The sequence below is a fragment of the Phyllobates terribilis genome, unplaced genomic scaffold (genome assembly GCF_046119375.1).
Source record: "Phyllobates terribilis strain yellow unplaced genomic scaffold, ASM4611937v1 Scaffold_1__5_contigs__length_1240528914, whole genome shotgun sequence".
Classification (NCBI taxonomy): Eukaryota; Metazoa; Chordata; class Amphibia; order Anura; family Dendrobatidae; genus Phyllobates; species Phyllobates terribilis.
Genome location: NW_027362761.1, coordinates 615,961,315 through 615,987,188, shown reverse-complemented (window position 1 = coordinate 615,987,188; position 25,874 = coordinate 615,961,315). Strand labels below are relative to the sequence as shown.

General features: G+C 48.4%; 1 protein-coding gene and 1 long non-coding RNA gene across 2 annotated transcripts in view; one reads left to right on the top strand and one right to left on the bottom strand.

Annotated features, from left to right (window-relative positions):
- LOC141272893 (uncharacterized) overlaps positions 1-25,874 on the top strand; it is a 123,320-nt gene that overhangs the window by 71,664 nt on the left and 25,782 nt on the right. Inside the window, exons 2-3 of the mRNA XM_073684062.1 lie at positions 23,169-23,309; positions 24,503-24,682. Of these exons, the coding sequence (XP_073540163.1) occupies positions 23,226-23,309; positions 24,503-24,682 (264 nt within the window). The 5' untranslated portion in view covers positions 23,169-23,225. The remainder of the gene's footprint in view (positions 1-23,168; positions 23,310-24,502; positions 24,683-25,874) is intronic.
- LOC141272986 (uncharacterized) lies at positions 1,041-21,784 on the bottom strand. Its single transcript, XR_012322049.1, has 4 exons — positions 21,612-21,784; positions 18,552-18,791; positions 17,932-18,246; positions 1,041-3,329 (listed from the first exon to the last, which is right to left on the bottom strand). It is a non-coding gene; the product is annotated as an uncharacterized lncRNA (long non-coding RNA).

Below are 25,874 nucleotides of genomic sequence, written 5' to 3'. Positions count from 1 at the left end.
GATTTTTTTTCAACAATGGTGTTCTCCTTGGTCGTCTCCCATGAAGTCCACTTTGGATCAAACAACGACGGATGGTGCGATCTGAAACTGATGTTCCTTGACCTTGAAGTTCACCTTTAATCTCTTTAGAAGTTATCTTGGGCTCTTTTGTTACCATTCGTATTATCCGTCTCTTTGGTTTGTCATCAATTTTCCTCCTGCGACCATGTCCAGGGAGGTTCTCTACAGTCCAATGGATCTTACATTTCTGAATAATATGTGTAACTTTAGTCACAAAAACATCAAGCTGTTTGGAGATGGTCTTATAACCTTTACCTTTAACATGCTTGTCTATAATTTTCTTTCTAATCTCCTGAGGCAACTCTTTCCTTTGCTTCCTCTGGTCCATGTTGAGTGTGGTATACACCATGTCACCAAACAGCACAGTGAGTATCTGTAGCCCTAGATACAGCCCACTGACTGATTACAAGATTGTAGACACCTGTAATGCTAATTAGTGGACACAACTTAATTTAACATGTCCCTTTTGTTACATTATTTTTAGGGGTACCATCATTTCTGTCCAGGCCTATTTCATGAGTTTAATTTTTTTTAAAATTCTGTGGAAGCAGGGTTGAAAAGCAATAACCGACTTTTTATGTGGCAACCTATATGAAAAGTTTTAGGAGAAGCTCAAGAGGTTTCACACGTTTGCCAGTTTTGATCAAATCAGGGAGTCGATCGATCGGAGACAAGAGAACACAAAACCAATTCTGTGTCCCAGACTTGTCTGAGTCTCAGATGCCTGGTCACATATCTTTATTACAAGCAAAGAAATAAGGAAAAAGGGGGAATGTCTTTACAGGCTTTACCTAAAAAGGAATATTTAAGTTTGGGAAAACCATGGTCGTAAATAATGGAAACTGTTAAGTTCCTAGAAAACTGGTTCTACCCAGCCTTCTAGACCTTCTGTAACAAAGAAACTTAATACAAAGACATCTCTATATCAGAGACAACACCCTGCTTTTCTGAGTAACACTTTAATATTAGCTTTATAAGTACAAAATTATCAAAGATATGTGAATTGTCTAAATAATAAAGTAAAGTATAAATATTTACCATAATAATTCCTCCCTTTTTATTATTTATAGACAATTTATCCATCAGCTACTTCCCCATGCTATGGGAGCCTGGAGGGAACAGATCCCATTCACTGATGGACATCTTGTCTGTAAATCTCGTCATATATGATTACTGGAGGAGCACTGTGATATTTTTGCAGATGCGATAAATAATGGTCTATGATCTTACGTCTGATCTTACGCATCTCTTTACATGGTGTCGTCATAACAAATACATCAGTTCTAGCAGTTACATACACTAGTAATACCAACATTTATGTAATGAAAGGGTAAATGCATATACTCTTATTCCCTATCCCCATTTCCACTATAATAGTATACCATTTGGTCTGGGGCGATTGTCTGCAGCTCATGTATATAGGGAATGTTTGGGGACAGCATTTGTATCTAGGTCACCATGTGGAAGTTTGAAGGTATGAAGGTACCGGCGTAACGTGTGCTAAGGTGCAGGTTCCTTCTGCCCCCGGGGGAAGCCATTTATAGGCCTGGTGACCACATACTAGATATAAATCCGTGGGCAATATGCAGGGTATGATGTCAGTGAGTCTCCCAAGACAACGTATACAAGTCAAAAGTCCTTATATCGGAGGTTTGGCACATCAAGTTCGGTTATTTTGGAAACCAACCTCATTCCTTCGGCATGACTTAGACTCAAAAGGGTAGTCAAATGGGTCAAATTGTTCACAAGTCAGGGCAGAATCAAAAGTCTCTTTGTGGAAAACAGCTATAGTTGAAAGTCTCATATGGGGTTGGGGTCAGTGCGAGATATAACATAGTATCAGAGGATATTGGGCTATGGGTGTGTTATGGACACCCTCTTTGTCTTAAGGAGAAATTTGGAATAGACAGCAAAGGGTCTTCACATTGCCAGTGAGATTCAAATTAAGATACTTCATCGATGAAGGAAGAGAGACAGAATACATGCGACATGCATTGTCAGCAGGTAGAGTCTTCTGGTGTGGCAACAAAGACTCACTATATTTATTAGCTAGACAAAAAGCGGAACTTCATTGCTACATACAACAGAAAACCGAAATAGACTTATCAGTAGTAAACACATTTCCCTTGGCCTTCTTGTTTAGGACTTCACAGGAAACCAGTATCTTAGTCAGACATTCCACAATGTAAATTTTAAACACTCAAACAGACTTCAGACATAGCAAAAATATAAATTGACTTTTCTAAATTAATAATGAGATCTAGATATTAAAAATTAACCATAACAACTCCTCTCTTTTTATTATTTTACAAAACAATTTATTCATCAGCTCCTTCCCCATGCTATAAAAGACTGGAGGGAATGAATCCCGTTCACGGACAAATATCTTGCTTGTAAATCTCATCATATATGTTTAGAGGAGAAGTGGCATTATATTTCGCAGTCCTGTGATGCTTAATCTTGCGTGTTTTCTTGCATAGTCTCTTAATAGCAAATATACTAACCCTGGCAACTATATACACTAGTAATATCAAAATTCCTATTTGTAGAATACCTTGTAGGATACCCATTAGCCATCCACCTATACCCTTGAACCAATTGACAGGATTAAGAAATGAGAAAGTGTCGCTCCACCAGGAATCTTTGTTGACATGATGTTCTTGGAGCCGCGCATCCTTCATTTCTCTAACTATCTCTATCTTGGTCTTTACCTGGAAATTTCCTGCAGGGTCTATGTAGTGGCAACAGGTAGGGCCTATTATCTGACACATCCCACCCTCTCTAGCAGTCAAGTAATCTAGCACTATGGTGTGTTGGTTACTTAAGTAAAACATTTCTTTCAAAGTCACTGGAATAGCTAAATAAGGCATAGTATTGGAGGATATTGGACTATGGGTGCATATCCAACAGTTCTTAGGACGGTCATTAGAGTTCATGTCTTGGAGTAAGACTTGGTGATGCTTTATCAGTTTGTTATCCCAGTTCTCATTAAGTACTTAATGGAGAGTTAGGGCAAGGAATACGGTTGCTATCACCATAGTCCAAACAAACAGGGTCATCATCTTTGCCGCTGCTGGGGTTCAAAACCTTTTTACAATGGCTGGCGTGGGTCCAAGTGTCCTTGCCTTGAAGCTTGACAGAAGTGGCAGTGGTTAACAGCACTTGGAATGGTTAACTGTATCTGGGCTCCAGTGGTCTCCTCATATGTCTCTTTACCACGACCCAGTCTCCTGGTACCAAAGTGTGAGTGCCGCTGAGGCAATTGGGGTCTGGGATAGAGGAAAGAACACGATTATGAGTAACAGTCAAATGTTTATGCAATTCCAGAACATATTCAGTGAGAGAACCATAGGAGTCCTGCAGCTGCTGTGGGAAATACAACCCTGTCTTAGGGACACTACCAAACAGTATTTCATATGGGGACAGCTTCCCCCCCCCCTTGGGGCAGTCCTCACTGAATACAATGCTATGGTCAAACAATCTACCCAGGACAAGTGTGTTTCTTCCATGCACTTTTGGATTTTTAGCTTCAAGGTACCATTGAGACGTTCCACCTTCCCACCACTTTGTGGATGATAGGGAACATGGAAAGCCTGTTCTATCCCAAGAGTGACCATGATTTGTTTCATTAGTTCCCCAGTAAAGTGGGTTCCTCTGTCACTTTCTATAGTTTCGGGCACCCCATATCTACAAACCACTTCACTGATCAATTTTTTAGCAGTAGTTTTTGTGTTTGCTATAGTCACGGCCCAAGCTTCTGGCCACCCAGAGAAAAGGTCAATGCATACCAGGACGTATTCATAATTACCCACCTTAGGTAGCTGTATGTAGTCCACCTGCAGTCTCTGAAATGGGTAATCTGGTTTTGGTGTGCATTTTCGTGGGACTCGAATAGGCCTACCAGGGTTATGTTTTGCACAAACTAGACATTCTTGAACATACTTTGCAGCCGTATTCGGGAACTCTGGGGCACACGAGTTTTGTAGCACCACTGCACACATAACACCCTTTGAGTTATACACCGGAGAATGTGCAAGGGCAGCCATCATGGGGAACAGGCAGCGTGGAAGGCAAATACATTTGTTTACCTGCCATACCCCTGACACTGACTGTACGGCGCCCGCTTTGACCCATGCATTCTGCTCGTGTGGGGGAGCCTGGGTCTGGAAGACCTGCAGTAGTTCGAAGTCCACGGCCACTGGGACCAGTGCAAGGGATGTCTCCTTATTTGAAAGCAGGCTTCCTGCACTCCCTGACTCAAAGTTTCCTGGGGTTCCCGCACTTGCGATAGCCAGTATCTTTGTCAGAGGTAATAATGCTGCTTCCTTAGCCGCCTGGTCGGCCAAAGCATTCCCTACTGCAAGGGGAGTTTGTTCCAGAGTGTGTGCTGACACTTTGACTATGGCTGCCCTTCGGGGAAGGGTGAGTGCTGTGAGTAGCTGCTCTACTGCTTGTGCATTCCTTATAGGTTTGCCAGCAGAGGTCAAGAAATTACGGCTTCACCAAATGGCGCCAAAATCATGTGCAACACCATAAGCATATTGCAAGTCAGAAAATACATTAATTTCTTTACCTTTTCCCAGATTACATGCTGCAGCGAGTGCTTTAAGCTCTGCCTCTTGCGCAGAGCAGCTGGAGGGGAGTGGTTCTTGTATCACTGCCTTACCATTGTGGACTACTGCATACCCGGTGATGAATCGTCCTTGTTCACTGTCTCAAGCTCTGGATCGATCTACAAAATACTCAGCAGAGGGGTTAGTGAGTGGTACATCAGTAATATTTGCCAAGCCCTTTATTTCAGCTTCCATCAAAGCCTGACAATCATGTTTATGTGCCATATCAAATTGAGCTTCCTCATCTGCTAATTTGAAAAACAGGGGCAGGTCTTGGCTCATGGTCCCTCCCTCTTCCCCATCCTGATATTTTCCTCCCTTTCCTAAATCCACTGGAAGTAGTGTAGCTGGATTTAGAACATTACAGCATTTGATAGTTATATGGGGAGGTGTAAGGAGTAAGACTTCATATTTTGTCAATCTTGATGCTGAGAGGTGACGGGTCTGAGCCTGTTGAAGTATTTCAGATACAGCATGAGGAACTTGAAGTGTGAGGGGGATTCCTAACACTATGTCCTCTGTCTTTTTAACAAGTTCTGAAGCAGCGGCCACAGCTCTAACACAAGTAGGAGAACCCATAATGGCTGGATCTAGGGTTACAGAGTAATACCCTAGAGGGTGCTGCCTACCACCATGTTCTTGGGTAAGGACACCAGACGCATGTCCAGCCTGTTCGTGGCAGTACAATGTAAAAGACTTGTCATAAGTAAGGGGTCACTGCTAGTGTTGAGCGAGCACTAAAATGCTTGGGTGCTCGAAGCTCGGGCCGAGCTCACTGTGATACTCGGGTGCTCTACATGAGCAACGAGCCCAATGTTAGTCTAAGGGAGACCCGAGCATTTTTGCGGCGGCACCCCCGGCAGTCTGTAGAAAGCCTAAAAAGTGCCCAAAACGATAGTGACAATGCTCAAAAGACATGGGGACAGCATGGTGATCGCCCCAGGAAGCATTTCTGACACACAGGTCACTGCTGTCAACAACGTGATCAGAGGTATTAAGCCACTTTTATGGGCTCACAATAAGACGTTCAAAAATGAAACTGAAACGGTTTTCCTGTGAAATATGTTAAGGAATTTATTTTCCAGGGTAAAAACTTGTGTATAAGGTAAAATAAATAACCAAAAACAAAATTACTCCTCCACACCTTGGGTTATGTTCACAAGTAGCATTTTTTATGCGTTTTTGCACTTTTGTATTGCTTTCAACCGTGACAAATGCATTCACCGGGAAATGTCATTTTAACATTTTACAACCTTATCTGGCCATGTGCTGTGTGACACATGCATACAGTGCTGAAAAGACATGGGAACAGCATGGGGAAGACCCCTGGAAGCATCTCTGACTCCCAGGTCACTGCCTAAAAGTGTGACCATCAGAAGTGATCCTTGCCGCATCAGAAGATGCAGACTTGCAACTATCCCCGTGCAAGTCCTTGTCCCAGGGCAGTGTTCAATTGTACCTCCCCCATTCCTTGCAATGCAAGAGCAAATATGCAGCCAACCACCCACCCACCCGCAGGCTGCAATACCATACTGCTAGCTTGCACTTAAAATGGGGCCTTTTAGTTTGGAGGAGGCCGAAGCTGGCCACTACCTCATGGCTGCTTCGGCAGCAAGGTATCCATACTCAGTCCCCAGCCGCCCGGCGGCTGGGTGTCCACGCTCAGTCCCCAGCCGCCAGGGGGCGGCCGGGTGTCCATACTCGGTCCACAGCCGCCCCGCGGCCGGGTGTCCACACACGGTCCCCAGCCGCCTGGGGGCGGCCGGGTGTCCATAAATGGTCCCCAGCCGCCCCTATTTCTCCTGTGACCTTCGCCCACACTTTTCTTAGCCTGGCCTGCTTAGCGGCCTGGTATCCAAACTCAGCCCCCAGCCGCCCGGCGGCCGGGTGTCCACACTCGGTCCCCAGCCGCCAGGGGACGGCCGGGTGTCCATACTCGGTCCCCAGCAGCCGGGTGTCCGCACTCGGTCCCCAGCCGCCCCTATTTGTCCCGGTGCGCCTTATACATAAGATTAAGCGCGCATACCAAAACATTACCTGTGCCCTCCCCAGTGCATTTAGTGGGAAGGACAGCCCATTAAGCTGTAGTGTGCGCATGCCAACCCCCTGTTCATGGCACATGCGAAGATGCCTCCCGCCCTGCACCTGTCGTTGCAGACTTGCAACTATCCCCGTTCAAGTCCTTGTCCCAGGACAATGTTCAATTGTACCTCTCCCATTCCTTGCAATGCAAAAGCAAGTATGCAGCCTGCCACCCACCCACCCCCAGGCTGCAATACCATACTGCTTGCTTACACTTGAAATTGGGCCTTTTAGGCATATGGAGGCGGAATCTGGCCACCACGTCATGGCTGCGTCAGTGGCCTGGTATCCATACTCAGTCCCCAGCTGCCCCGCGGCCGGGTGCCCACACACGGTCCCCAGCCGGCTGGGGGCGGTCGGGTGTCCATAAATGGTCCCCAGCCGCCCCTATTTCTCCTGTGACCTTCCCCCACACATTTCTTAGCCTGGCCTGCTTTAGGGCAGCATTGGAAGAGCCCACCAGAGAACCAGACTCCTCCAGTGGGCCCTGGCTTCTCCATCAGAGGAGTTGAGAGTGCCAAGGTGAGGAGTATGATGATGATGATAGAAGTTAGCATCTGCTTTGTTTTCTTGGAATGCAAGCACATGTATGTAGTAGCGGCTAGGCCTGAGGTGGTCAGCGTTTTGGCGCATATCCTACCTCCTCGAGGATTGCTGGATGTTTTCCTGCTACTATCCCAGTTCTATGACTCCCGTTAAAACAAAGCTTCAGGTGATGAATGATGGATGAGGTGGTGGCAAAGGAGAAAGAGCAGGAGGAACAGGGACCATTCACATCAATATCAGGCTAGACTACCACACGTCTTGTAGGATATGTTTCTGTACCAAAAGGAGCGGTTCGGCTACACAGTTATAGGGCATACAGTGAGTGCAATGCCTACCAAAAATTTCGAGGCACTCCAATGCCCCTTGGAAGTGACATGGAGGTCAGAGGGCCTTAACTAAACCGTTTTTTTCCATTTATAGAAACTGGGTCTCCTGTACACTGTTGGCCTAAGCAGTGAATGGAAGGCTTTCCAAAAATTATGAGGAACTGCAATGCCCCTTGAAACAGATGTGGATTACAGCGTACTAAAAAACTTCTACCCATTATTGGGGATTGGGTCTCCCTTAGCTTTTGCCTTTGCATTGAAAAGCAAAAGCTGACTAAAATTAGGAGGAAATGCAATGCCCGTTGGAAAAGTCGTGGAGGTTAGAGGTAATTAAAAACAACATTTCAATGCCCCTTGGAAGAGCTGTGGAGTTCAGAGTGGTTTAACAAGACGGTTTTAATGCCCCTTGGAAGAGTGGTGGAGGTCACAGTAGCTTAACAAGATGGTTTTAATGCCCCTTGGAAGAGCTGTGGAGTTCAGAGAGGTTTAACAAGATGGTTTTAATGCCCCTTACAAGAGCCATGCAGTACAGCATATTACAAACATTATTCCCATTATTGGGGAGGGGGTCTCCCATAGTCTTCGCTTATGCCTTCCAAGCAAAAGCTGCCAAAAATTAGGATGGAGGAACTTGCAATGCCCCTTACAAGAGCCATGCAGTACAGCATATTACAAACATTATTCCCATTATTGGGGAGTGGGTCTCCCATAGTCTTTGCTTATGCCTTCCAAGCTAAAGCTGCCAAAAATAAGGACGGAGGATCTTTCAATAATGGCAACACGGACCACGGTAACCCTGGTGGTATACTGGTGGTGGAGGGATGAGGATAAGGAGAAGAGCATGAAACAGCTGAAATAAGGAAGCGTATACCCATGTGTGGGTATGAAGCGGTGCATGTGAATACACCTCCTGAAATAACACAGTGGATTTGACTTTATGTTACTCTGCTGTCATTTGGTGGTGATGAGAAGTCTGGCCCAATCCAGCCCTTGTTCATTTTGATAAGGGTCAGCTTGTCAGCATTGTCAGTTGACAGGCGAGTGCGCTTATCAGTTATAATTCCACCAGCGGCACTAAAAACACGCTCCGATAACACGCTAGCGGCAGGGCATGCCAGGACCTCCAAGGCATACAGAGCGTGTTCATTCCAAGTGTCCAGCTTGGATTCCCAATAATTAAAAGGCACAGAGGAATCACAGAAGACGCTGGCACGGTTGGCAAGGTACTCCCTCACCATCTTTTGAAACTTTCCACTCCTTGTGAGAGTACCCCGCGCCTCAGGGCCTGTCCGAAGGGAGGGTCTGAGAAAACTCTCCCAGAATGTTGACAGTGTTCTCCTGCCTCTGCTGGATTGGAGTTGCGTCTCTCTCGCCTGTACGCCTTGGTTGGGCAACGAACTGTGACCTCTGCCGCTAGCGTGTTCAGATGGGAATTTTTTTTTAACAGTTCTGCAGCAAGGGCCTTATGGTTCTGCCCCGTTTTTGTAGACCTCTCCACCTCAAGAATAAGAGAGTGAAAGTTCTCCTTGTAGCGGGGGTCTAAAAGTGTCACCAACCAGTAATGTCTGTCATCCAACATTTTGACAACGCGAGGGTCACGGTTAAGGCAGCGTAACATAAAGTCAGCCATGCGTGCCAGACTGGTAACGGGCAAGACTTCCGTGTCCTCACCAAGATGACGACTGACCATGCTCTCCTCCTCCTCCCCCGTCCTCAGGCCACCCATGATGAACCGACGGTATGACAGTTGTACAGGTACTACCGTCTATAGCGCATGATACCAGCTCCTGTTCTTCCTCCTTTCTCCTCTCCCTCATTGTCCCCCAATGCACATTGGGATGAGATGAGGCTGGGCTGTGTGTAATCGACCGCTATGGCTTCTTGATCCATCTCATCATACTCTGGCTGTGATGCCTCCTCTTTAATTCTCTGCAGAGAGCGTTGCAAAAGACAGACAAGTGGAATGCTGATGCTAATGATGGCATCATCGCCACTCACCATCTTGGTGGACTCCTCAAAGTTTGTCAAGATGGTACATATGTCAGACATCCAGGTCCACTCCTGAGGTCTTATGTGTGCAGTCTGACCTGAATATCGATGGCCTTGTTGCAGCTGGTACTCCACAACTGCTCACAAATCCTTTGCAACATGTGGAGGGTAGAGTTCCAACGTGTGGGGACATCACACACCAGTCAGTGTGACGGTAGCTGCAAAAGCTGCTGCAACACAGCAAGGGCGGCGAAAGCTGTAGCCGACTTGCGAAAATGAGCTGACAGGCGGCGTACTTTGACGAGCAGATCTGGCAACTCGGGGTATGATTTAAGAAACCGCTGAACCACGAGGTTAAGCACATGAGCCAAGCATGGTACGTGTGTGATCTCGCCTCGCCTCAGAGCCGCCACCAGGTTATGGCCATTGTCACACACGACCATGCCTGGATGTAGGTTCAGCGGTCTCAGCCTCAGATCTGCCTGCTCTTTCACAGCTGTCCACAACTTACAAGCAGTGTGAGGTTTCTCACATAAACTTATGAGTTTCAGCACAGCCTGTTGCCGCTGGGCGAAGGCAGTACTACAGTGCTTCCAGCTTGTAACTGATGTGGTGATATCTGAGATGGAGGCTGAACATGAGGAGGAGGATGATGCGCAGGAGCTGTACACTGTGGGAGAAACTCTGACTGACATAGGGCCCGCAATCCTCGGTGTGGGGAGGATGTGCTCCGTCCCAAGGTCCGACTGGGTCACGGCTTCCACTATGTTTACCCAGTGTGCCGTCAGGGAGATGTACCGTCCCTGGCCACAAGAGCTTGTCCACGTGTTCGTTGTCAGGTGGACTCTCCCAGTAACTGCGTTGTTGAGGGCACGGCAGATGTTTTGGGACACGTGATTGTGTAGTGCGGGGATGGCACACCGGGCAAAATAGTGTCGGCTGGGGACCGAGTACCGAGGGACGGCCACCGCCATAAGATTGCGGAAGGATTCCGTCTCCACCAGCCTAAAAGGCAGCATTTCCAACGCAAGCAGTCGGGAAATGTGCGAATTTAGGACTGTGGCTTGTGGGGCATCGGCTGCGAATTTGCGCTTTCATTCAAAGGTCTGGAATAAGGACAATTGAACACTGCTGTGGGACGTGGATGCGGTTTCTTGAGAAACTGCCATAACAAGTGAAGACTGAGAGGAGGGGGCATCTTTGCATGCAGTATGGACAGGGGATTGCCTTGCACACAACAGGGGGTTCTATTGCACGCAAAACAGCGGAAGAAGTAGTGGTGACACCCGCTGACACTGGTCGTGGACCCTGGGGTTCACCCCACAAAGTCGGGTGCTTTGCTGCCATGTGCCTGATCATGCTGGTGGTGGTCAGGCTGGTAGTTTTGTCACCCCTGCTGATGCTGGCATGGCAGGTGGTACAAATGGCCTTTTTGGGGTTATCAGCAGAGTCTTTAAAAAAATTCCAGACTCTGGAAGACCTACAGGTTGTACTGGCAACGTCCCTCATGTTGATGTTACGGGGAACTGTTACCTGCATTCTGTGTGCGGCCACCACACTGCTCCTTCCTGCCTGTTGGGGTGCTCTGCCTCCCTCATCCTGTGTGCTGCTGGCCTCGCTCTGCATGTCCTCCTGCCACGTTGGGTCAGTTACTAAATCATCCACCACCTCCTCCTCTTGCACACCATGATCCTCATCCTCACTTCCTGGCAATTGTGTTCGTCATCGTTCACCTCTTGTGACAAATTGGCAGCATCGACTTCCTGTGGCAATGGCTGTTCAAATATTTGGGCATCGCTACATGGGATCTCCTCTTCCACCACTTCAAGCGGAGCAGGCGAGGGGCACAAATCTGGAAATGGACCAGTGAACAGCACTCCAGAGTGTCCAAGTGTGGGATCAGTTGCTGTCTGACGACACTCGGCATGATGGGAGGAAGGAGCATCAGGTAGAGGAGGAGTATGCGGTCGACACTCACAGCTACTAAGATTTGACTATGTGGAAGACAGACCGGAGGTGGTGGTGCCCAGGTACCTGGAAGTATTATCTGCTATCCAATTAATAACCTGTTCACACTGATCAGTTCGCAATACTGGTGTTGTTCTGTGCTTCCCTAGTAATTCGGTCAAGAACTGGGAGTGAGAAGATGTGGCTGTTGGTTGTGGCACATTTTCACCTTGGCCATGGCCCCATCCTCTGCACGCACCATCACCAGAACATCCAGTTCCACGTCCCTTTCCACGTGCCTTGCCCATTATAAATGAAGTAAAATAGCTTACACTCGCACTATCAATGGAAAAAGGGTAATAAAAAGGAGATTAGAACCGTGGAAGAGGAAAACCACAGTTCTATTTCTCTGGCCTACACCCGACTCTTTTAAACAATTTGAACAATCAGGGAGAAACTATTACTGTTTTTCTTTACGGAAAAAACACCAAAAGCTGAATAATAGAGATTTTTTACCGTGGAATGGCAAAACCACAGTTATAATTTACTGGGGTATACCAGACAATTTTAAATAGATATATTTGCGGCTGAACAGTGAGCGACACACTCAAACTGTTTTTTTTTTAGGTAAAAATGGCCCAAAAGTGGATAATACAGAGGTTTGAACCGTGGAACTGCAAAACCACAGTTCTATTTCTCTGGCCTACACCAGACTATTTTAAACAGATATATTTGTGTCTGAACAATCAGGGAGACATTGTTACTGTTTTTCTTTATGGCAAAAAATGCCAAAAACAGGATAATACAGAGATTTGACCCGTGGAACTGCAAAAGCACAGTTCTATTTCTCTGGCCTACACCAGACTCTTTTAAACTGATATATTTGTGTCTGAACAATCAGGAAGAAACTATTACTGTTTTTCTTTACGGAAAAAATACCAAAAGCTGGATAATAGAGATTTTTTACCGTGGAACAGCAAAACCACAGTTATAATTTACTGGGGTATAGCAGACTTTTTTAAATAGATATATTTGCGGCTGAACAGTGAGCGACACACTCAAACTGTTTTTTTTTAGGTAAAAATGGCCCAAAAGTACATACTACAGAGGTTTGAACCATGGAACTGCAAAACCACACTTCTATTTCTCTGGCCTACACCAGACTCTTAAACAGATATATTTGTGTCTGAACTGTCACAGACACACTTTTTTTTTTTTTAGGAGGGGGGGGGCACCAAAAGGTTATTAAGATGGTAATTTGTACAGTGTGAAGGAGGAAAAAAAAAAAAAAAAAAAGAGGCTTTAGATAAAAAAAAAGGATTTTTCCTGGCCCCCGAGACCTGCAGCTAAGTCCAGCAATTTCAGCAACAGGAGCAGCACACAGGACTATAATGCAGCGTTTGCTGGTATAACCACTGCGTCTCCTATACAGCCTGCCTGCCTGATATATGGTGTCAGGAAAACACACTTGGTCAGACCTTGCAGCTCTCTGGCGCCCCCTTATCCTGCTGGTAAAACAAAGTATTGACCGAGGATAAGCACGGGCGCAGCTGCTCTAATTTATGTCGACTATTGTGGCACGTGATGTGACAGGACGTATATATACCACCAGTTCCTTCCAGGAACATATATATACCTCCATCCAGCTACCCTCAAACCACAATATCACATAAATACTGGTATACTGCCACCACCGATCACTTAACAGGTGGATCGGGTACCCGTTAGGTAACGTGAATTAGCGGGTGAGGAACGTGTTTGCTCGACATAGGACAAGAAGAACGAAGCTGGTAAATAATAATGATTTACTCCCGAAAGTGGGCAGTGTTTACAAAAGTTATACAAGATATTATAAAAGAGACAATTTACATATGTGCATAAAACAGTTATTAAAATAAAAGGGGTAAATAATAGCAAAACCTGCGCCACGAGGTGATAGTCTCAGATTCTGTGGGGTGGACGGCTCCCTGGAAATTAGATGTGATTCTTCCTTGCAGCGAGGAGCATGCGTCTAACGTCCCTGGCAAGAATGACTTAAAATAGCTGTTCTGGTTTTTAGTAAGGGGCCAAAACTTTAGGAGACACCCATGGTGTTTACCTCACACGGGGGCTCTGTTTTGTGAACCCACCCAGCTGCATAAGACATAGAAATCCTTCAGATTTCTTATCTTGGTGTGGGGGGTCCCACATCCAAGATGGAGACATCATGTTTGCCGTCACCAATATTCATGAAGATGGATATTAAATATGATATCTCTATGACGCTCAGAAGCTCTGAACCCATTTCCCGGGCTTCCGGTGGTTTTCAGTCATGCAAGATATACTATTATAATTGGAAAAAGGTGAGCATTCCAAAAATGTGGTCCCTGTGTTTGTGACCGTCATGTGCATTATTAAAATCGACATTAAACGTTTGTACAATTAGACAATAGGATCTTGGAGGGAAAATCCAGTTTACGCCAGAATGCTTGTTCTCTTGGGCTGAGATTTTTTATGGCGGTTATAAAAATTCCTGATGTGGGGGAAAGCACTGAGTTCTATGTCTTACAAATGGACAGGTGGTGCTAATTTAGGACATCTCTCATTTTTAAAACTCGGACAAAAATAGAATTTGCCTGACATCTGGGATGGATATTAGTCCTGAGAAGGACTGTTTGTTTGATTTTGCAGGCTTTAGAGACCCTACACTACCTATTTCACACTATAAATCTCTCTCTAGCTCAGCAGCACTTTCCCTACACTAGCTGATCCAGGCCGTCTGTGTCCAAGATGGCGGCGCCCGGTTTTAAATACTCTAGGTGACGCTGTGCGGCCAGCCAATCAATGTAATGCCCACAACCAACATGGCTGCGGCATTACAGTGACTGGCTGGCAATCCCTGCATGTTCATTGGCTCTATAAAGAGCGGCAAACATGCAGGGCGGAGACCCGAGCTCCCGCCCGAGTAACCCGGAAATGCTCGGTGCTCGCCGAACATCCCGAGTAGCGTGATGCTCGGGCGAGTACCGAGCAGTGTCAAGCATGCTCACTCAACACTAGTCACTGCCTTTCTGTAGAATGACAGAAACTAGATCATTGCATGTGGCCCGATATGCCTCCTGAACACCCTGCAGGCGCATTCTAAATGTTAAGGTTTTTTTTGGGGGAGCTGGGTAGCGAGAGCAATAAGTTCACTGGGGGACCAAGGCCGATATGTTTCTACTGGCCATATTTGGGGGGGGGTCGTGTACCTGAACATTATCAACCATCCTAGGAGGTTGAAACTGTTTATGACTAGTGGTCCTCATAGGGAACAGAGGCACCCTGGGTGTTGTCCCTGGGTGTGAAGACCCACAGGACCTGCAACAATTAACTCCAAGGGGATTCTGATGACCACAATGTCTGCAAGTCCATCCCATTGACCCAACATAAGGCGGGTGTGCTGAAGGGGGTGCAGAATTTACATCAGGTACAGAGTCTACAGGGGTCTGAGAGTTTTCAAACTATCATAGATTACATAGACAGTTCCATCCCTGGTTTCCTCTGATTTATGTTCACTCATTGAGAGACGTTTTGCTACTTTTAACTACATCCTAGCCTGTTCTAGTTTTTGTCTTTCAACCATCCTTCCCAATTGCAGATATAGTTCTCCCATTCCTTTGCTTCCAAATTTCCCCACTTTCCCATAACAAATTTCCTCAATATTATTTCACATCCCTCTACTGCTTCTTTCCCTTTCTGTCTCTCCACTATCAAACATGCAGGAACTGGGGCCTCGCCCTTTAGGTTAGTCAATTCCTTACTGTTGCCAGTCCCCATGACTGTAACCACTGTGCCAGAGTTACCGCAGAACTCTCTTCAGCACACCTAGAGCCTCTCAGACTCTAAATTTGATCCCGTCCCAGTCTCCTCTGATCCTCGAAAGACGGATCTGATCTTGTCCCAGTCTCCTCTGAGCCTCGGAAGACAGATCTTTAAGGAAGTACTAACACCGATTTTCCAGCCCTGTGAGCTAGGGAGATTCTTACACACAAACAAACAAATAACAATACCAAGCCTACTGCTCCAACTACTATTCCAATTATTTCTGCATAATCATATAACATGTCCCAGTTTCCTTCTACACCTTGTAAAGACAATGCGTGACAATTATATCTGCAATAAGTGTTACTTTTTATACTATATGTTTCCCAGTCTGGGTATACAGGCTAAGCAAGAACTTCAGCTACTATGATTTTCCCTCTCTTGAGCTTACACAAAACAGAACACAGACACTGAGGACAACGATTCTGATTTATCAAAAACGACTTAATAATACGTCAATCATTCAAAGCACACTGCACAATCGCTGATATTAATCCACCTGCTGTATTCGGGCTACAAACTGCATTCAATTACCCCTTTCTTGAGGGTGCCCTTATTAATTTACAGGGGAATTCAATACCCTCAAAGTACTACCTTACCGTAAAGGATTCCTCTGTTATAGGCAATCACACTTCCCTGATCCTCTTACGGACCGATTTTCCTCTCCACCACATGTGAAGGAACACACCTAACGGGATCCCTTATCAAGCAGAGACCGTAGTCCCTTATTGGTCAATCAAAAATCATTCAGTCCCACATTCAAAGATCCTCATAGTTTACAATATCATACCAGACATTTATGACGTAGACAAAACAACATAAAACAATCCTCTGACTCCTGAAATATACAGAACTGCGGAGGTGCCTAATCCCGACACGCTGGGCAAGGTTGATGTTTTGCACACGCCTGGACTGGCTGGCGTTTGCGTGATTAGTGATCCCACTGTACCATGAACCGGGGAGTGCCTGGAGGGGCGAGACTAAGTATCAACCCGATCCGACCAAGGTCGCACGGCGGCTCAGTCGACTCCATGCACCAAGGAGGAACCGAGCAGAGGGACCAGGTGCTACTCCTAGGTCAGACCCCGGACACGGCTGTTGACCCACACCGGGGAATGCAGGAACAGGCAGGTTAGGCTGGCTCACAGACAGGTGGGTATTGGCAGGCACGACTGGTATGCAGACAGGTGGGTACTGGTAAGCACGGCTGGTATGCAGACAGGGGGGTACTGGCAAGCACAGCTGGAGTGCAGACAGGGAGGTACTGGCAAGCACCGCTGGAGTGCAGACAGGGAGGTACTAGCAGGTTGGAGCGCAGGCTGGATAGGGTCCAGTACAGACTGGGATACAGGAACAGAGCCGCAGATGCGGTAGACAAGCAGAGCAGAGCGAAACCGCAGGTGCGGTGGCCAAGGCAGAGCAGAGCGAAACCGCCGGAGCGGTGGACAAGGCAGAGCAGAGAGGAACCGCCGGAGAGGTGGGCAAGGCAGAACCGCAGAGCGAAACCGCAGATGCGGTGAACAAGGCAGACAAGAGAGGAACCGCTGGAGCGGTGGGCAAGGCAGAGCAGAGAGGTACCGCCGGAGCGGTGAGCAAGGCAGAGCAGAGAGAAACCGCCGGAGCGGTGAGCAAAGCAGAGCAGAACAGGGCGGAAGGTGCAGGCAGAGAGGACAGGGCTCTGTTCACATGGAACAGACTGGAAGGAAAAAGCAGGACCAGATACACACAAGGTACTTTCAATGAAGTAGAGAGTGGACTCTAAACTCACAAACAGAAGTACAGAGACAACAAGTTGGAGTTAGGGGCAGGTTCAGACACTGCAGGAAAAGGGAAGGTACAGACATAGAGACAAACAGGTAACAAGCTAGGACACTGTTCAGACAGAGACTGAACCAGGAACAAGGTAAAGGAAAGAGCCTGGGAACTCAGCCCCCAGGGTGGCAGAAACAGACAAGAAGTCACAGGTAACAGGTCTGGGAATGCAGCCCCCAGAAATGGCGGAAACAGACAAGAGGTAGAACTGGACCTGGCAACTTCAGAGTCAAAAGAGCACACTGAATGTTAGTGTTGCTCAGGCACCTCCTACAGGGTAGAGTGGGTTTAAATATCCAGTGACTCACAGCAATAGGCTGCGGACGCATTAGGAGTGTGCCCACAGCAGCTATAAGAATCAGAAAGTAACCGGGAAGCCGCCCTAAGCAATCAGACCAGAGGCATGCACACAGTATGAACAGGAGCACGGCTTGCAGACTGGACTGAAAGGTAAGATTGCGATCTTGCATAGTGGGAGGTGGGCACTATGCAAGCACGCCTCCAGGGATGTTACAGTTGGTTACTCGTCACTTCATTCAATTATCATTCAATTGTCAATTATACATCTAAAAACCACATTGAAACATATAAGACAACAAAATCAATCACTGGCAAGGGTTCAAAAAAATGATTGTCTTGTTAGGACCACCAATTACCCGTCCTGGAGCCCTCTAGGTAGCACTGAATTATTAGTAATACAAGGGATTACTTACTGTGGATTTTATTTAATGATTCCCAGAGAGATCCCTGTTGACGGGTCCAGAGGAGGTCCGGTTATGACAATCCCAGGTTTCAGGCACCAAGTACTGTTATGGAGACCCTCTTTGGTTTAAGGAGAACTTTGGTTTAGACAGCAAAGGGTCTTCACATTGCCAGTGAGATTCAAATTAAGATATTTCATCGATGAAGGAAGAGAGACAGAATACATGCGACATGCATTGTCAGCAGGTAGAGTCTTCTGGTGTGGCAACAAAGACTCACCATATTTATTAGCTAGACAAAAAGCGGAACTTCATTGTTACATACACCTAAACAGGAAACCGAAAGAGACTTATCAGTAACAAACACATTTCCCTTAGCCTTCTTGTCAAGGACTTCACAGGAAACCAGTATCTTAGTCAGACATTCCACAATGTAAATCTTAAACACTCAAGCAGACTTCAGACATAGCAAAAATATAAATTGATTTTTCTAAATTAATGATATCTAGATATTAAAAATTAACCATAACAAAACCATCTCAAATTTTGTTTTAAACTTTGGTCACGGCCCAAGCTTCAGGCAACCAAGCAACAAGATCGATGCATACCAGGACGTATTCATAAGTACCCACCTTAGGTAGCTGTATGTAGTCCTCCTGAAGTCTCTGAAACGGGTAATCTGGTTTTGGTGCATTTTGTGGGACTCAAGTAAGTCTACCGGGGTTATGTTTCCCACAAACTAGACATGCAGTAGGTACGGCAAGTATTCAGACCCCTTTAAATTTTTCACTCTTTGTTTCATTGCAGCCATTTGGTAAATTTTAAAAAGTTCATTTTTTTCTCATTATAGTCCACTCTGCACCCCATCTTGACTGAAACCAGAAATGTAGAAATGTTTGCAAATTTATTAAAAAAGAAAAACTGAAATATCCCATGGTCATAAGTAAGGTAAGTATAATGTTTATTTTATTCTTTTTTTTTTACAGGTTCTATGGTACCCAGGTCTGGAGGAGAGTTTCCTCTTCTCCAGACTCGGGTACCATCTGCACATTGAATCGCTTAATATCCGCATGTACAGATGCAGTGATGCGGATATTATGCGATTCAATGCAAGTCAATGGCGGCAATTAGGCTGCGTGTCCACAAAATTAATGGACATGCTGCGGATTTTTCCGCAATGATAGTCCGCAGCGGAAATTTCCGCAGCATGTGCAGAGCTCATGCGGATTATCATTGGGGACCACGGGGCACGTATTACCAAACGTTTTCGCTGCGGAAATTCCACAGCAAAAAAAGCTTGAAAAACGCATAGTGGGCACGCAGCCTTATAGGAACAGCAGCTCCATCAGCTGAGGCGGCAGCACCGGCCCCGGGGGAGTGACCACAGTATGAGGCTGTGTGCCCACTATGCGTTTTTCAAGCGTTTTTGCCGCGGAATTTCCGCAGCGAAAACGCTTAAAAAACGCTTAGTAATACGTGCCCCATGATCCCCAATGATAATCCGCAAGTGCTGTGCACATGATGCAGAAATTTCCGCTGCGGTTAACATTGCGGAAAAATACGCAGCATGTCCTTTAATTTTGCGGACACGCAGCGTAATTGCCGCCATTGACTTGCATTGAAACGCTTGATATCTGCATCACTACATTTACACACACGGATATTATGCGTTTCAATGTGCGGATGGTACCCTGGTCTGGAGAAGAGGAGTCGCTCATCCAGATCCGGGTACCATAGAACCTGTAACAAAAAGAATTTAAAATAAAAAATAAAGATTATACTCACCTTCCGATGGCCCCCGGCCTCCTCAGAGATGATAGTGTGTTGGGCGGCTCGCGGTGGTGTGAGGACCTGACGTCGGCGGTTGCGTGACCTGTCACATGACTCAATGACGTCATCGCAGGTCCTTCACACCACGAGACATCGGGGAGACCGGACACATCGACACATCGGAGGAGACCGGGGGCTATAGGAAGGTGAGTATAATCTTTATTTTTTACCATTCGTATTCTTTTTTTAACTATTACTTGGTCACACTATATAAATCCATGCCGTTTGCCAGTTGCATGCATATACAGTATATAGTGTGACCAAGTTGTCAAGCACTTTCCAAGTGATGCTAAAATCGCTTGATAACCTGCATGCGGATATGCATGTGAAGAAAGCTTCACAAACGCTTCTACCTGGCGGGAAAAACGCATGTACAATCCGCATGAGCAATCCGCATGCACAATCCGCACGTATGATCCCCATTTACGATCCGCACGCACGATCCCCATTTACGATCCGCACGCACAATACGCACGCAAGATCCGCACGCACGATCCCCATGTACGATCCGCACACACGATCCCCATGCACGATCCGCACGCACGATCCCCATGCACGATCCGCACGCACGATCCCCATGCACGATCCGCACGCACGATCCCCATGTACGATCCCCATGTACGATCCGCACGCACGATCCCCATTTACGATCCGCACGCACAATCCGCACGCACAATCAGCACGCACGATCCCCATGTACGATCCGCACGCACGATCCCCATGTACGATCCGCACGCACGATCCCCATGTACGATCCGCACGCAAGATCTGCACGCACGATCCCCATTTACGATCCGCACGCACAATCCGCACGCACGATCCCCATGCAAAATCCGCACGCACAATACGCACGCAAGATCCGCACGCACGATCCCCATGTACGATCCGCACGCACGATCCCCATGTACGATCCGCACGCACGATCCCCATTTACGATCCGCACGCACAATACGCACGCAAGATCCGCACGCACGATCCCCATGTACGATCCGCACACACGATCCGCACGCACGATCCCCATGCACGATCCCCATGCACGATCCGCACGCACGATCCCCATGTACGATCCCCATGTACGATCCGCACGCACGATCCCCATTTACGATCCGCACGCACAATCAGCACGCACGATCCCCATGTACGATCCGCACGCAAGATCTGCACGCACGATCCCCATTTACGATCCGCACGCACAATCCGCACGCACGATCCCCATGTACGATCCGCACGCACGATCCCCATGCAAAATCCGCACGCACAATACGCACGCAAGATCCGCACGCACGATCCCCATGTACGATCCGCACGCACGATCCTCACGTACGATCCGCACGCACGATCCCCATTTACGATCCGCACGCACAATCCGCACGCACGATCCCCATGTACGATCCGCACGCACGATCCCGATGTACGATCCGCACGCACAATACGCACGCAAGATCCGCACGCACGATCCCCATTTACGATCCGCACGCACAATCCGCACGCACAATCCCCATGTACGATCCACACGCACGATCCCCATGTACGATCCGCACGCACGATCCCGATGTACGATCCGCACGCACGATCCCCATGCAAAATCCGCATGCACAATACGCACGCAAGATCCGCACGCAAGATCCCCATGTACGATCCGCACGCACGATCCCGATGTACGATCCGCACGCACGATCCCCATGTACGATCCGCACGGACAATCCGCATGTACGATCCGCACGCATTATTCCTGCCAGGGAGAAGCGGAAAAAATCTGCAGCATTTCTGCATGGTGGGCGCATAGCCTGAGGCTCCGCCGCCTCCTCAGCATCATCTCTTGGAGGCAGCTCTAGTATCCGCTGTGCGACCTCATGTGTTACCATGGTGACGGCGGCCTCACTGCAGCGGAGAGGAGTCACGTGATGGATGAGCCGATATCAGTGTACAGCAGACAGCAACTGGCTGATACCAGAGAGAACAAGACGTCACAAGGGAGACAGAACAGATCTGCTGCACGGTGCAGAAGGACCTGTGATGACGTCACCGTCATGTGATCAGTGCAGGAGGGGGCGGAGCTCAGGAGAGAACTAGTGAAAGAACTAGAATCATGCGGGGATCACATGGTATTGACGTCACCACAGGTCCTTCACCACTTCTCTCCTGAGCCCCGCCCCCTGATCACATGGTGGTGACGTCACTACAGGTCCTTCAACACTTCTCTCCTGAGCCCCGCCCCCTGATCACATGGTAGTGACGTCACTACAGGTCCTTCACCACTTCTCTCCTGAGCTCCGCCCCTGATCACATGGTGGTGACGTCACCACAGGTTCTTCAGCACTTCTCTCCTGAGCTCCGCCCCCTGATCACATGGTGGTGACGTCACCACAGGTTCTTCAGCACTTCTCTCCTGAGCTCCGCCCCCTGATCACATGGCGGTGACGTCACCACAGCTCCTCCCGCTCTCAGTGCAGCAGCTCCGTCCTGGGTGTGCGCAGCTCTTGCTCTCTGGTATCAGCCAGCAGCAGGTTTCCGCTTCCCGCCATTCCGGTGAGATTACAGGGAGGGTTTGTGGTGAATCTGTGAGAGGAGAGTGTGGGGTGAGATCAGAGCTGTTCCTGTGGAGGCTCCTGCTCCATGTGACTGCGGCTCCTCAGTGTTGTATGGGGGATGTGCAGCGGCTCCTCCTCACCTCACCGCCCCCGCTGGAGGTGGAGTTACCACGGTGACCGTCCCCCGCTGGAGGTGGAGTTACCACGGTGACCGCCCCCGCTGGAGGTGGAGTTACCACGGTGACCGTCCCCCGCTGGAGGTGGAGTTACCACGGTGACCGTCCCCCGCTGGAGGTGGAGTTACCACGGTGACCGTCCCCCGCTGGAGGTGGAGTTACCACGGTGACCGTCCCCCGCTGGAGGTGGAGTTACCACGGTGACCGTCCCCCGCTGGAGGTGGAGTTACCACGGTGACCGTCCCCGCTGGAGGTGGAGTTACCACGGTGACCGCCCCCCGCTGGAGGTGGAGTTACCACGGTGACCGTCCCCCGCTGGAGGTGGAGTTACCACGGTGACTGTCCCCCGCTGGAGGTGGAGTTACCACGTGACCGTCCTCCGCTGGAGGTGGAGTTACCACGGTGACCGCCCCCGCTGGAGGTGGAGTTACCACGGTGACCGTCCCCCGCTGGAGGTGGAGTTACCACGGTGACCGTCCCCCGCTGACTGTAGTTACCACGGTGACCGCCCCCCCGCTGGAGGTGGAGTTACCACGGTGACCGTCCTCCTACGAGGCTGATAATGAGCGGTCAGGTCGGTGGAGGAGGCCGCGGTGGAGTTTGTGGCTTTTCCTCCAGATTCTTCCTGATAAATGTCGGATATTTGGGGCAGAATTCAGTGATTGTCGTTATATCGTCCCCTGTGATCTCCATCTTCTCCTTTATCATGAAGACGCCGGCAGGACGAGATCCCTCCAGCTGATCCCGTGTTCATCCCTCCTTCTCCTGAATGACCCCGAGGATGGAGGAGGACGAGACCACCAGAAGATTATTACACTTCACCCTGGAGATCATCTCCCTGCTGAGCGGAGAGGTAACTCCTCTACATTTCTATCAGCTTTATTGTGTTATGTAACAAGTCCGACATCGGGAAGAGGAAATCCAGAAGAGGAAGAGAAGGATTCTTTACTGTAAGAGCAGTGATTGTGTGCAGCTCTCTGCCAGGAGGAGTTGTCATGGGGATTCCCTATAAGAGCTGTAGAGGGGCCTGGATGTCTGTCCTGAGTGTAATAATATTCCAGGTTATGGCCCCAGATTACTGGAGACGGTTATTGATCCCGGGATTTCTACTGATTGTCAGATCTGGAGTCGGGAAGGAATTCTTCTCCCTCAGGCTGAGTTCACACGATGCGTATTTCATGCGTTTCCGCGGCGTTTTTGCAGTTGCGTAAACGCCGCAGAAACGCATTAAAAACGCATGGTAGAAGGGCAGCAATGTTCCCCAATGGAAATCCGCATGTGCTGTGCCCATGATGCGGATTTTTCCGCAGCGTGAACGCTGCGGTCAAAAATCTGCAGCATGTCAATTAATTTTGCGGAAACGCGGCGATTTCGCCGCCATTGACTTGCATTAGAACGCGCCAATTCCGCAAGACAGCATTTGTACTTGTTTTATTGGTGCGTTTTAATATGCGGATGGTACCCGGGTGTGGAGGAGAGGAGAGTCTCATCCACACCCAGGTACCATTAAAAAAGCTGTAAAAAAAGAATAAAATAAAAAATAAATGTATTCTTACCATCTGTCGGCCCGCGCAGCGCTCCTGCTTGCTTCCCGGCACTTGCAGTGAGTTGTAGGACCTGCGCTGACGTCAGAGTCATGTGACGGGTCACGTTACGCTGACGTCGGCAGGTCTTTCAATTCAAAGTTGCCGGCAGCCGGGAACTTTGTAAAGCAGGACAGCGCGGGCCATCGGAGGTAAGTATATACACTCTCTCAGGTCACACTATATAAATCTATGCTGTTTGCTGTTTGCATGGATTTATATAGTGTGACCTAGTTGTCAAGCACTTTCCAGGTGATGCTAAAATCGCCTGGAAAGCGCTTGTCAATCTGCATGCGGAAACGCATGTGAATCTGCATGTGGATCCGCATGTATTCTGCAGGAAAAACGCATGTACAATCCGCATGCGTTTTTTCTGCCAGGGAGATGCAGAAATGATGCAGAAATTTTCTGCTTCATTTCTGCATCGTGTGCACATACCCTAAGTGTCTCTCTCCATACACAGGATTACACAATAGTGAGGAAGACACCGGGGGAGGGTGTGACTCCCATCATCCATCTCCAGGAGTCAGGAGGGCGGAGCCTGGGTCCCATCACAGAACCCCCCCCGCAGCCCCCGATACATGAGAGGAAGAAGAAGATCCTAGAGCTCAGCAACAAGATGATTGAGCTGCTGAGCGGAGAGGTGACTGCTGGGACATTATACAGGACAGCACTGGAGGATTCTGGGTGATGACCGGAGAGGTGACTGCTGGGACATTATACAGGACAGCACTGGAGGATTCTAGGTGATGAGCGGAGAGGTGACTGCTGGGACATTATACAGGACAGCACTGGAGGATTCTGGGTGATGAGCGGAGAGGTGACTGCTGGAACATTATACAGGACAGCACTGGAGGATTCTGGGTGATGAGAGGTGACTGCTGGGACATTATACAGGACAGCACTGGAGGATTCTGGGTGATGAGCGGAGAGGTGACTGCTGGGACATTCTACAGGACAGCACTGGAGGATTCTGGGTGATGAGCGGAGAGGTGACTGCTGGGACATTATACAGGACAGCACTGGAGGATTCTGGGTGATGACCGGAGAGGTGACTGCTGGGACATTATACAGGACAGCACTGGAGGATTCTGGGTGATGACCGGAGAGGTGACTGCTGTGACATTATACAGGACAGCACTGGAGGATTCTGGGTGATCACTAGAGAGGTGACTGCTGGGACATTATACAGGACAGCACTGGAGGAGTCTGGGTGATGAGCGGAGAGGTGACTGCTGGGACAGCACTGGAGGATTCTGGGTGATGACCGGAGAGGTGACTGCTGGGACATTTTACAGGACAGCACTGGAGGATTCTGGGTCATGAGCGGAGAGGTGCCTGCTTTGGCATTATACAGGACAGCACTGGAGGATTCTGGGTGATGAGCGGAGAGGTGACTGCTGGGACATTATACAGGACGGCACTGGAGGATTCTGGGTGATGACCGGAGAGGTGACTGCTGGGACATTATACGGGACGGCACTGGAGGATTCTGGGTGATGAGCGGAGAGGTGACTGCTGGGACATTATACAGGACAGCACTGGAGGATTCTGGGTGATGAGCAGAGAGGTGACTGCTGGGACATTATACAGGACAGCACTGGAGGATTCTGGGTGATGAGCGGAGAGGTGACTGCTGGGACATTATACAGGACAGCACTGGAGGATTCTGGTTGATGAGCGGAGAGGTGACTGCTGGGACATTATACAGGACAGCACTGGAGGATTCTGGGTGATGAGCGGAGAGGTGACTGCTGGGACATTATACAGAACAGCACTGGAGGATTCTGGGTGATGACCGGAGAGGTGACTGCTGGGACATTATACAGGACAGC